At 46.1% G+C, this 13,280-nt stretch overlaps 1 protein-coding gene across 1 annotated transcript in view; it reads right to left on the bottom strand.

Moving 5' to 3' along the window:
• The window catches only part of obscna (obscurin, cytoskeletal calmodulin and titin-interacting RhoGEF a), a 60,053-nt gene extending 50,211 nt beyond the window's left edge, over window positions 1-9,842 (bottom strand). The window contains exons 1-18 of the mRNA XM_087836203.1: window positions 9,773-9,842; window positions 9,412-9,678; window positions 7,822-7,983; window positions 7,570-7,674; window positions 7,187-7,453; window positions 6,834-7,103; window positions 6,492-6,758; window positions 6,152-6,415; window positions 5,798-6,064; window positions 4,232-4,501; window positions 3,857-4,123; window positions 3,432-3,698; window positions 2,261-2,533; window positions 1,921-2,184; window positions 1,555-1,821; window positions 1,021-1,287; window positions 666-935; window positions 236-502 (exon numbers count right to left, since the gene is read on the bottom strand). Of these exons, the coding sequence (XP_087692329.1) occupies window positions 236-502; window positions 666-935; window positions 1,021-1,287; window positions 1,555-1,821; window positions 1,921-2,184; window positions 2,261-2,533; window positions 3,432-3,698; window positions 3,857-4,123; window positions 4,232-4,501; window positions 5,798-6,064; window positions 6,152-6,415; window positions 6,492-6,758; window positions 6,834-7,103; window positions 7,187-7,453; window positions 7,570-7,674; window positions 7,822-7,983; window positions 9,412-9,678; window positions 9,773-9,812 (4,321 nt within the window). The 5' untranslated portion in view covers window positions 9,813-9,842. The remainder of the gene's footprint in view (window positions 1-235; window positions 503-665; window positions 936-1,020; window positions 1,288-1,554; window positions 1,822-1,920; window positions 2,185-2,260; window positions 2,534-3,431; window positions 3,699-3,856; window positions 4,124-4,231; window positions 4,502-5,797; window positions 6,065-6,151; window positions 6,416-6,491; window positions 6,759-6,833; window positions 7,104-7,186; window positions 7,454-7,569; window positions 7,675-7,821; window positions 7,984-9,411; window positions 9,679-9,772) is intronic.
• Between the last annotated feature and the right edge of the window lie 3,438 nt (window positions 9,843-13,280).

The following is a 13,280-nucleotide window of genomic DNA, read 5'->3' as shown; positions in this document are numbered from 1 at the left end:
TTTCTGCTGTCCCTGTATCCATACATTATTAGCAAACAAAATATCATGCTACACAGTATCCATTTTTCCCCCACCCCTAGTGCTTAACGAACTGATCCTCAGGAAGTGTGACCGACAGAAGCAGAAACGATGGAAGTTTGCTAGTGTGAGCGTTCGGGTCTGTGACACCTGAGCAAAGACTGCACAGGCCTCGTTTAGCAGGGCTAAGTAATAATGAGTTATGGCACAGACTCACCAATAACTTTAACAGTAGACTTCGTCCTCTGCTCGCGGCACACACACGTGTAGACGCCGCTGTCCTCTGGTACGGCGTCTCTGATGCTCAGCTCCAGGACCGTGCCCCTCTGTTTTATCTGGTACTTGTCTCCGTGCTCGAGCAGATCTCCTCCGAGCCTCCATTCCCCCGGGACGCCAGGTTTAGAGATCTCACAGCACAGCGTGATGTTGCGTCCTTCCTCGACTTGTACGTTTTTTAGCTTTTGTTTGAAGACGATGGGAAGAGCTAAAAGGCAAAGTGGACGAGATAAGTGAAGCTCCTGAAAACAAACCTGCAGCACAGCAGCACGTCCTTCTTTCTGCTCTGAAACTCACTGAGGTAATTAATTAAAGCCGTAATGTGTGGGTTTCACTGCCTGTACCTGCCTGAAAACACTAGAACAAGTTACCGTTAACAGTCAGAGTGGCGGTGGTCTCCACGTTTCCACAGATGCACGTGTAGATGCTGCTGTCCTCGGGCGTCACGTCAAAGATCCTCAGTTCGACGAGCACGTCTCTCTGTCGCGTGTGATGTTTCTCTCCATTTCTAATCAGTTCATCCCCGCCTTTCCTCCACTCCACCGACTGACCGGGTTTGGAGAGCTCGCAGCGTAGCGTGGCAGTGTTGCCCTCCTCTATCAACACGCTCCTCAGCTTCTGCTTGAAGGTGACTGGGAGAGCTGAGAAACCCATTAAGACCAGTTAATAATCACAGATGGCCTCGTAATTATTCCTTTATCAGCTCGTTGGTAAATAAACTCCTACCAGTAATCTTGACGGTGGCAGACGTCGTCTGATCAGCACACACGCAGCTGTAGACGCCACCGTCCTCGGGCACAGGTTTCCATATGAGGAGCTCCAGGGTGGTCTCCCGTTTCCTTATCTGGTACTTCACACTATTCTTCAGCACCTCGTCCTCTTTCCTCCACTCCACCGGGATCCCAGGTTTGGAGATTTCACAGCGCAGGATGACGCTGCTGCCCTCTTCTGCTTGCATATTCTTGAGTTGTTGCATGAATGTGATAGGAACAGCTGAGAAATAAGGAGTGACATCATAGATATAGATGTGAATAAAAGAGGATGAAAGCTTTGTGTGATAGTTTATTGCATTAGCAGCTGCCATATATCAGTGCACAGTAATTATTGCATGTTGCATGCGTCTGTATTTCTGCAGATAAAACTGCACTGCTCCTTTTACACTTGCATGAGCAATGGATGTGAAACATGTTGTAAATACTAAAGAAGAGGTTTTTGGTAAAGCTGAGTCAGGTGAGTTCGTAGTGTGATGCAGAGCTTTACCGTGTACTTTGAGACTTGCTGTAGTGTGGTGGTCTCTGCACTGGCAGGTATACTGTCCGGCGTCCTCGGGTTTCAGGGCTTTGATGGTCAGAGAGTTGATCGTCTTCCTCTGTTTCATCACGTACTTGTCTCCTGGCCTGATGCTCTCGAAACCTTTCTTCCAGTGGACGTGGACCCCAGGCAGAGAGTACTCACAGGTCAGGGTGGCAGCTTCTCCTTCTTTGGCCTCCACATGCTTCAAATGGTGGATGAACTCTGCTGGGATGGCTAGGAGTGACAATGAGGAAATCTTTACTTATTATCATTTATCATATACAATCCACCAGAGATGTTCGACCCACAGCACGAATAAATCCCTGTTGGTACCTTTGACAGCGACCGCGGCCCTGGTCGTAACAGAGCCAGCGCTGCACTCGTACACTCCTGCATCTGCTTTGCAAACTTCTCGAATGGTCAGCCGAGCTTCGCACCCCAAACGACTGGTGAAGTATCTTGAGGAGTTCCACATGAGGCAGCCATCTTTGTACCACAGGATGTGACACGGTTTGGAGGTCACACAGGACAAAATCAAACCACCTCCTTCGATGGCCTCGCAGTCCTCAAGTGACTTACAAATGGTGGGACGCCTTTCTGGTATCAGATGAAGCATAGCACATGTAAGACGTGACAAAAAATACACGTTAAAACCCAAAGAGCTCAGCTTTACCTCGAACCAACAGCGAGGCGTACGATCTTTTGTCTCCTGCTGCGAAGGAAATGGTGCCGGTGTCTTTACGGGCCAGCTGTTTAAAGGTAAGGGTGTGGAAGCCTCCGGAAAGCAGCTGGATCTCATTGAGCTCGTTGGTATAAAGCAAAGTCTCATCCAAGTACCACTTGGCCCCAGCGTAGTCACTGGGAGAGATGCGACACCTGAACGTGACCGTGTCCCCCTCCAGACACTCAACATCTTCCAGTTCATCCAGGATCACCACCTTCTGACCTGCGAGAAGACAAAACTCTTACAGACTTACAGCAAACATCAGATCAGCACCAACATTTTACTCAGTAACTTTTAGGGGTGGGGAAAAATGGATACTGTGTAGCATGGTGATGTTTTGTTTGCTAATAATGTATGGATACAGGGACAGCAGAAATCGATACTTTGTTACAAAAAGGTTTTTGTGCTCTGACTTCAGAGCATGTTGATCCTTTTTCTGAGCAAGAATCCTGACATTCCTTCACTGTCCAAATGTGTTTAATAAACATGACAGTTTACTTATTTTAATTTAAGACATGTTTTATTTTAATTAAGTTTAAAACTTTTTTATTTAATGTAAAATTATATTTTGTTTTAATTGACTTTCAAATTCTTCAGTTGCTGAAGGGGCTGCATAGTTTTCATAAACTGCATAGTTCAGAATAGCTATAATTGTACCAGATGGTTGATTCAGTTAAGTTGGACTAGACTGTAATACAAACCGTTCAGTTTGTCAACAATAAAACTGAAATGAGAGAAAGACTGAGTGTGAGACTTTGATATTAGAGAAAATGAATATTGATAAAGTTTACCTTTATGTACAGAATCTGAATATCGCAAAATATTTTTAAAAATTGCAATAATATCGTATCGTGCGTTAAGTATTGTGATAATATCGTATCGTGATAATATCGTATCGTGATAATATCGTATCGTGATAATATCGTATCGTGCGTTAAGTATTGTGATAATATCGTATCGTGGGATGTATGGTGATTCCCACCTCTAGTAATGATAAACGTTAGCAACATGCATTACAGCACTCATCATATTAGCATTTCTCCCAGTGTGTTGGTTCCTTTGTTTTGCAGTATTTCCCATCACTGCCTGATTTGGTTTAATTTAAATGATCCACACTCACCTTGCACGGTCAGCTGTGCCCGGCTTTGCATGGTGCCAACGTCACATATATAAATATCTGTGTCCGATTTCTCCAGTGAGGTGACGGTGAGCGACAGCACCACGCCCTTCTGCCTGATGACATACTTCCTTCCAGGCCGCAGCTCAATCAGGCCCTTCAGCCAGGTCACGCGCTTGGCTGGCTGCCTCGTCTCGCACTCGAGTGTCACCTTTCCTCTTTCTTCTGCTCGAGTGTCCTTCAGCTCCCTGGCAAATGTGTGCTGTAACTCTGAAATGAAAAAGCTTAGTAAAGCCGATCCAGCCATAAAAACACAAAGACATATAAGCGTGGAGATAATATCAACCCTTTCAATCTGCTGCAACTTGTGTTTTACCGCTACCTGTAAATGTTGCTACCTTTATAAAACCAAGAATGAAAAGTCAAACCTCTGATCTCAAGCTTGGCACGGGAGGCCACGCCTTCGGCCTCACAGCAGTACTCTCCAGAGTCTCGGATGGTGGTGCTTTTGATCACCAACCGTGCCAGATGTTTCTCCACGCTCATCTCATACTTGGGGCTCTCCTTGATCAGACGCCCGTTTTTCAGCCAACGGATGGTGACTTCTGGTTTGGTGATTTCACAGCTCAGCTCTGCATCCTCACCAGGCACGGCCTTGACGTTCAACAAGTCCCTGAAGATGTGCACTGGCTTCTCTGTGTGAGAAAAGGCCCATTGGCTCGCTCAACATCTTGAACTTACAGTGTAGGATTTGTATAATGTGTATAAACTCTCGTGACCATATCTTAGGAAAGATTATGTACCTTGAACAAAAAGCATGGTCCTACAGGTTAGATCTTTAATTGTGAAGACCACATCTCCAGCGTCAGTAAGTAACGCATCTCTAACTGTCATCGTATACATGCGGCCGCTGTTGGTGAGCCGAATACGGCTGTTGGTAACCATGAGCTGGCCGTTAATGGTCCAGGAAGGTTTATCGTCAAGATCATGGGAGAGGAGACACTCAAAAGTGCAGGTGTCTCCCTCGAGGACAGTCGTCGTCTTCAAACGCTGGACAATTGTGATGTGTAAGTCTGTAAATAAATACAATCAGTGAATGACCACATATATCAGCTGGATGCTATACTAACTGTGGATGAGATCTCAGCAAGGTTTAATGCCACCAACACTCATTAAACATGGTGCAGAATAAAGAAATAATGACCTTGTTTAAATCTTAAATGGTTGAGGATTCAGAAATACAAGAGCTTTTACTGATAAACTCATAAAACAATTCACCCTCTGGTTTGAGAGCTTATTAGAAATTTCTTCTTCTACTACTCACCATTAGACATGGACCGATCCGATGTATCGGTAATGAAAACCGATGGTATCGATGGTATGAAAAAGTGGTATCGTGCCATCATCCCCATATTAAACAAATATGTAAGACTGCGTTCTTCCATTTGTGCAACATCTCTAAAATTAGAAATATCCTGTCTCAGAGTGACGCTGAAAAACTAGTTCATGCATTTATTACTTCCAGGCTGGACTACTGCAATTCATTATTATCAGGATGTCCTAAAAACTCCCTGAAAAGCCTTCAGCTAATCCAAAATGCTGCAGCAAGAGTCCTGACAGGGACTAGAAAGAGAGAGCAGATTTCTCCTGTTTTGGCTTCCTGTTAAATCCAGAATTCAAAATCCTGCTCCTCACATACAAGGTCTTAAATAATCAGGACCCATCTTATCTTAATGACCTTGTAGTACCATATCACCCTATTAGAGCACTTCGCTCTCGCTCTGCAGGCCTACTTGTTGTTCCTAGAGTATTTAAAAGTAGAATGGGAGGCAGAGCTTCAGTTTTCAGGCCCCTCTTCTGTGGAACCAGCTTCCAGTTTGGATTCAGGAGACAGACACTATCTCTACTTTCAAGATTAGGCTTCAAACTTTCCTTTTTGCTAAAGCATATAGTTAGGGCTGGACCAGGTGACCCTGAATCCTCCCTTAGTTATGCTGCAATAGACGCAGGCTGCCGGGGATTCCCATGATGCATTGAGTTTTTCCTTTCCAGTCACCTTTCTCACTCACTATGTGTTAATAGACCTCTCTGCACTGAATCATATCTGTTATTAACCTCTGTCTCTCTTCCACAGCATGTCTTTATCCTGTCTTCCTTCTCTCACCCCAACCAATCACAGCAGATGGTTCTGCTGGAGGTTTCTTCCTGTTAAAAGGGAGTTTTTCCTTCCCACTGTCGCCAAAGTGCTGCTCATAGGGGGTCATATGATTGTTGGGTTTCTCTCTGTATCTATGAAGCGCCTTGAGGCGACTTTTGTTGTGATTTGGCGCTATATAAATAAAACTGAATTGAATTGAATCTCTACTCACCGTGTACTGTGACTTTAGCTTTGGTCTGACTGGTGCCGAGATCACACGTGTACTGTCCTGCATCGTCCTTGCTCAGTGAATGGATGATCAAAGCCATGGACTTCCCAAACTGGAGCAGCTCGTGTTTCTCATCAGCTGTCAAAACGACACCGTCCTTCTTCCACGCAGGGCTCGCCGTCTCTTTGGAGATCTCACACTGAAGACAAAGCTCCCCTTGCTCCTCTCCAGCTGCATCCTCCAGAGGCCTCAGGAACACTGCTGGGCACTCTGGGACACAATACAGGTTCGTCTTTGTGTTGTTATTATTGCAATTTATGTTTCTCAGAAATCTAAGCCACTCCTTCTGTCACTGACCTTTGACCTTTAAGGTGGTCGTCTCAGTGAGAAGGCCCGCTTTGAAGGTAACCCTGCTCTCCTGTGGCCGAAGCTTTTTGATCGTGAGGCTGTGCATGGTGCCCATGTGGCGGATCTTGTTGATGGCGTTGGAATAGAGCCGGACATTATTGAGGAGCCATTCCACGTTGGCCACCACGTAGTTGAGTTCACACGAGAAAGTGGCGACGCCATTCTCCTCCATTTGCACCGGTTCAAGGTGTTTGATCAACTTCAGTGTCCGCACTGCAACACAAAGGCTCAGTCCATCAGCGTGTCCTGAAAACGCTTCGTATTAACGTTTGCACCACACTGAACCTACCTTCTACTTTCACATGTGCCGAGCTCTGCGACCCTCCAGCCAGACAGCGGTACTGTCCCGCATCCATCCCCGTCAGCCCGTGGACGGTCAGCTCTGCTCGTTTCCCCTCCCTCTTCATGCTGTACTTGTTAGAGGATTTCAGAGCAGTGCGGCCCTTAAACCAGCGCACCACCCTGGGAGATGGGGCGAACTCACAGCTCAGAGTCACAGAGCTGCTCTCTTTTGCCTCCACGTCATCCAAGTGGTGGACCACCTGAAGAGGGCGCTCTGAAAGGGAAGACAGCGTATTTCCATTATTTCATTGGAGAATGTTATGAGCTTGAGGCGGGGTGGGAGATTCACCTTTAACCGTGAGCTGAGCGGTGGAACGACTCTTGCCAGCCACAAAGACCACCGGGCCTGACATGGAGCTTTCTGTGGAGGTGAAGCACAGGCTGTGGAGGGTGGCCTCCCTGTCGATGTCCACTGCCGCGCATGGCTCCACGACCTCACCGTTCAGCGTCCACTTTGGTGGCCTTCCTGATTTCAAGTTGGTCTCTACCTGGAATCGTGCAGGCTCTGGCTCCATCACCTCCACCGCTTTCATCCCCCGCACTATGGTGATAGCCTGCTCTGCACGCACAGCATAATACATATTACCTCTACTGCACAGCTCCTGACATCGTAGTTTGATTTGATAAGTGTGGGAACCTCACCCTCCACCAGGAGCTGGCAGGAGGTTTTATCGTCCTGTGCATCACACGTGTAGGTGTCTTCATCTGACGAGCAGACATCATTGATAGCAAGCTGCCTGTAGATGTCTTGGCTGATTAGCTGATACTTCCTGCTGGGAAGTAGCTCCTTCCTGTTCTTGTACCACCTGACCTCAGCATTGGGCCGTGACACCTGGCACTCTAGCAGACCTCGGTGGCGATACATGGCGATTTTTACTCTCAGAGGACGCACTATTTGGACGGGAAGCTCTGAGAGTGGAAGAATAAACTCAGGTTTGTGTCTTTGTTGTTTTATAAGAATATTTCTTGTGTGTTTGTCAGGATTTCCTTCACGCCCAGTGTGAGGTGTGAATCTCAGGGCTCACCTTGTACCGTGAGGGTTGCACAGGATGAGACGCGCTCTGCCGTGAACCTGATCTCTCCTGCATGTTCTGGTCTGACTGACTTGAAGGACAGAGAATGAGTTTCTCCTGAAATCACATTAAACAAGTATTTTATTCTTCTTTTCCTCGGTTAATTCTCAGAGTTCCCCTGATGGTTCAGGCTCATCAGTTCAAGCAACTACAAGGATAGCTCCCCCAAAATCAGGACTCCTGCTGAGATAACTGATCTTTTACCTTGGTGTCTGATCTTGATGCTGTCCCCAGGACGGATCCGGCAGTCATCTCTGTACCACCGACCATCCACATCCATCTGGCTGACCTCGCACACGAAGGTTACAGGTTGACGCTCGACTGTGTCGACATCTTCCAGCTCCTTCACAATGTGAATGTCCCTAGCTGGCAGGAAATATCCACACTATGACTCGAAACTTAGTGAAAGTAACCACAGAGAGCTTTTTGCCACTAAAATATTGGCTAACTGCAATCTGACATATTACTCCATATCATTATTTATTTAATGAACTAAATGGTCTGTATTTGTATAGCTTTACTAGTCCCTAAGCACCCCAAAGCGCTTTACACAACCAGTCATCCTTCACACACAATGGCTGTGTCCCAATTCAGGGTCTGCAGCCTTAAAGGCCGCATTTTAAGGCCGATTACGTCACCGCGACGCGACGAAGGATGTCCCAATTCAAAGGCTGCTCGAAATGCGGCCCTCAAATGCGTCCTTCATTTCCCTGAATTTTAAGGACGTGGCGGTGTAGACTTCGTGGCCCAACATATCCCAGAATGCATAGCGCGGCGGTGGGTGTGGATAATTTTGAGGGGCGCCTGAAGAGTAAACTTTAAGTAAGTACTGAATATTATGTCACTTATTTATGTGCAAATGTTTAATAACGAAGAACATTAAAACATTACTGTTGGCCACATGTCAGCAAAGTCATGTGACATTAGTGACGTTTGTACTAACTTGGTTTTAAAGCCTTTACTTTAAAATATACGCCGTTCAATAGCTGAGCTTAATCAGAGAATGATCAAAGCTCATGTAGAAACAAACAAATGAACAAAAGATTTTCTCCTTCATTTCTGTCAAACAAAGCTGTATGAAACGTTTCCAGCTGTTAGTATCATGGTTGCTAGGCAACCTGGGCAGCGCGACGGAGGCTAGACCGTCCCATTTCACAAGCCTCGCACTTCCGGCCTTAGCGGTCTTTAAGTACGCGGCCCTTGAGGATCGTTGAGGCTGCAGGCTGAATTGGGACACAGCCACATCCACACACTGGTGATGGCAGCTACATTGTAGCCACAGCCACCCTCGGGCGCACTGACAGAGGCGAGGCTGCCGGACACTGGCGCCACCGGGCCCTCTGACCACCACCAGTAGGCGGTAGGTGAAGTGTCTTGCCCAAGGACACAACGATGAGACTGTCGGAGCCGGGGCTCGAACCGGCGACCTTCTGATTACAAGACGACCTCCCAACTCTTGAGCCACGATCGCCTGAACGGACTAAAATGAAAGACGCTGTGACTGAATGTTCTGCGGTTCCGTAGCTTTGTTGGGTTCATAACACTGATTAGTTTTAATGGAAAAAAGAAACATTGCATTAAAGAAACACCGTCTGTCCAGCAGCTGTTGGACGTTTCACTTCACTGCAGAAACTACAGCCTCTTAAAAACACGTATGAACCTCGAGTTAGTGGTTCAGGTTATTGAAGCCCCGGAGAAAGTCACTGACCTGATTTTGGGATCTAACACAGAGATGGTCTGGGCCATATAAAAACATTCAATCCTGTGAGCATGCGAGTAGTTTTGTCACATTACCTCTGACAGTGAGTCGGCCTGAGGTCTGAATGCCATTAGCTTGGAAGGAGAACAAACCGGCATCTCCCAACGCCACCCTGCTCAGTAAGAGGGCGTGTTTCTTCCCGTGTGTGCTGATGCGACAGTTGGGTTTAGATTTGAGCCGCGTCCCATCCCTCATCCACACGCCCTCTATGTAGGCTAGGTTAAGAGATACCTCGAAGGAGCAGCTCTCGCACTCTGAGACCTCTGCGTCGTCCAATCCCTTCACCACCTGCAGACGGTTCTCTGGCAAACAGACACACACAGGCGGCGTTAGAGGCCTGAAGGCCTTTGACTCATGGTGTTAAAAAAGTACAAATGCATTTAGAAATAAACATACTTGCAGCTGCTACTATTCCTCCAGGCTTATTGTCTCCCATGTCTCTTGTTCTTGACTGGAGAAGTTTGTTTCCTCAGTCAGCAGGCTGCAAACACAAACGTACCTGAGGTCATGAGTCATGATATGTTGTCCAACCGTGTTACAAAAAGAGAAATCAGCTTTTCCACGAACTCATTCAGCTCACAGTTCAGGGGTTCACATTACTGATTTCTGCATAAGTGCTTAAATCTTTTGGACATCATTGCAAAAACAGATTAATTCCTTTCAGGCTAACCATCAAACCACAACGTCCAAAATGGTAACGCCATCAAACTGGATCTACGCGGCATCAGTGTCTCATATTGTTGATCCCTGTGATGGCGTGCCAGTCAGTAATGAAGAGCAGAGTAATCTCTGTCACCGCACTTGGCTGAGTTCATCACCACCAATATAGACTCAGCTGTGATCAAACCTCCATAAGGCAACATGAGCCGAACTCAGAGGAAGGGAAAGCTCTGAAGAGCCAACAAGCGATCGACCGATGACCGATTGATATTTGACATCATCAAACACGCCAGCTCCTCCCAGCAGCACTGCAAGCATAGGCCAGTCTGCGCCATTACATTACCTACCAGCTAAAATGGTATTTTATGATGCGTCACACACGGCGCTGTCTTTGCAACCAGTTATCTAGATTACCTGATATTTTATCATAAGCCTTAAAATCTATTCTGCAAAATAAACACCAGAGAAATAAAAATAGCAGCAAACCAGCTTAATACAACTCTGCAATATAATTCAACTATATAATATTCCTCTATTCAACAGGATTTCTTGTTGGCTATATTCAACTGCAAAAATAAAAAGTATCATTTCTATACACATTTCCAAATGAAAGAAGAATACATGAGCTTACCTGCACCAATGCACCAGCTCAAACTAAGCAGGTGATCTGTAGGACGAACACATGCCTGCATACACTGTTTCTGCACCAGTTTCACAAAAGCAAAACTACTTTCTCCAAAACTAACACGAGCTGGATGAAACCTCCAGCGTGGCCACTGATCCTGGGACTGCTGTTTCTCACAGAGCTTTAAGGTTAACAAGATGTATTCAATCCACCAAAGAGCGTGTCCATGCCTCCTTGTGCATCCCAGTTCCCAAAGTTGACAGGCTATAGTGCTTTCTCTTTTTTCCCTGCTGTTATGGAGCATAGTGCTGAACAGCTGACATATCTCTCCCCACACACTAACCTCTAAAATAGCCTTCTGTCAGTATGAGGGCAAAGATAGCTTTGGCTTTAATGGTGCAGGGCACCTTATGCTCGACATCACTGGAACATGAAAAACAATCAGAATGTAAACAGTGTCCCAGTGTCTCTGATGGTTTTCCACCGTGCATCAATGAGGGTTGACCAGCTTAGAAACATGACAATAAAACGTAGATTCACCTTATTTTAAAGCAACCTTTGCACTGCATCAGAAGGTCTGCAGCATTTTCTCTCAACAATGAGACCAAAATGACTGAACAGCATCAGACGAGTCTCTGCACCATGAGGCTGATGGGGTTTAATCGCCTGCTCTGTACAATCCCGACCCACATGTTACAGATACAGACGTCAACAGGAAAGAGGTGGTTTCTTCCACTGTTAATGCTAAAAGGTCATGAAAGATGCATACATCCTTAAAATCTTTACAAAACAAGTTTGAATTTATGTAGGATTTTCTGTCATCCACACAGGGTCAAAGTTCAATTCAATTCAATTCAGTTCAACTTTATTTATATAGCGCCAAATCACAACAAAAGTCGCCTCAAGGCGCTTCATAGATACAGAGAAAAACCCAACAATCATATGACCCCCTATGAGCAGCACTTTGGCGACAGTGGGAAGGAAAAACTCCCTTTTAACAGGAAGAAACCTGCAGCAGAACCAGGCTCAGGGAGGGGCGGGGCCATCTGCTGTGATTGGTTGGTGAGAGAAGGAAGACAGGATAAAGACATGCTGTGGAAGAGAGACAGAGGTTAATAACAGATATGATTCAATGCAGAGAGGTCTGTTAACACATAGTGAGAGAGAAAGGTGACTGGAAAGGAAAAACTCAATGCATCATGGGAATCCCCGGCAGCCTACATCTATTGCAGCATAACTAAGGGAGGATTCAGGGTCACCTGGTCCAGCCCTAACTATATGCTTTAGCAAAAAGGAAAGTTTGAAGCCTAATCTTGAAAGTAGAGATAGTGTCTGTCTCCTGAATCCAAACTGGAAGCTGGTTCCACAGAAGAGGGGCCTGAAAACTGAAGGCTCTGCCTCCCATTCTACTTTTAAATACTCTAGGAACAACAAGTAGGCCTGCAGAGCGAGAGCGAAGTGCTCTAATAGGGTGATATGGTACTACAAGGTCATTAAGATAAGATGGGGCCTGATTATTTAAGACCTTGTATGTGAGGAGCAGGATTTTGAATTCTGGATTTAACAGGAAGCCAAAACAGGAGAAATCTGCTCTCTCTTTACATACGCATATGTAAAATCAAATCAAGTCCCACCTTCATAGGACACCTTTGGAGCCTCGGGCATAACTCTGGCTGCATATTTCACCACTCATCACGGCCTGGTGGGTTTCCTGGTGCAGAAGCAGCTTTTAAACACAGTAAATTTGAAGTTGGGGTTTTGGGATGGCCCATCAGAGAAGCATCATAGAGCTACATCAGAACAACTGCAGATCAAACACAAACTACTGGACAAAAGCACCAGTTATTTGGAAATGTCACCACCAGCCAAGCTGTCGCCCTCCGATGAGAGGAAATCGAAATCGATCGAACGGCCCAGAAACCACCAGGGTTAAAGTGTGTCATGAACTCGAAACTGGAACAGCAGCGTCACTGTCCACAGTCAAAACAAGTTTACACAGACTGAGAGGATCCCGACCAAGACAGAAGCCACTGCTCCATAATCAAAGCCTTACAGTGCAGTTGACATTTGCAGGCGCACACATGGACAAACCAAATGCCTTCTCTAAAAGAGTCGAGCATGGTGGTAGCAGCATTATGCTCTGGGGCTGTTTTGCTGTGAGTAGCACTGGAGACCCTCCAAAATCCTCAATTTCACGAAGGTTGGATAGATTTTGCTGAGGGACATTTAACCTAATGTTATTTGGGGCGGGGCGGGGCGGGGCGGGGGGGGGGGGGGATTAAGGAAAACACAAAATAAATCCAAACTTATGCACCAATTCTTGTTTTTTAAAAGTTCAAAGAAATCATTAAAACCCCAAATTACTCTGACATTCATGTCCGTGATTACTGTATGTAACCACTTTTATCTTTTATCCTGTCTTCCTTCTCTCACCCCAACCAATCGCAGCAGATGGCCCCGCCCCTCCCTGAGCCTGGTTCTGCTGGAGGTTTCTTCCTGTTAAAAGGGAGTTTTTCCTTCCCACTGTCGCCAAAGTGCTGCTCATAGGGGGTCATATGATTGTTGGGTTTTTCTCTGTATCTATGAAGCGCCTTGAGGCGACTTTTGTTGTGATTTGGC

This window comes from Neolamprologus brichardi, chromosome 23, assembly GCF_056152115.1.
Source record: "Neolamprologus brichardi isolate AB-2024 chromosome 23, ASM5615211v1, whole genome shotgun sequence".
Taxonomy (NCBI): Eukaryota; Metazoa; Chordata; class Actinopteri; order Cichliformes; family Cichlidae; genus Neolamprologus; species Neolamprologus brichardi.
Note: the sequence above shows the minus strand (reverse complement) of the source record. Positions and strands in the feature narration are given on the sequence as shown.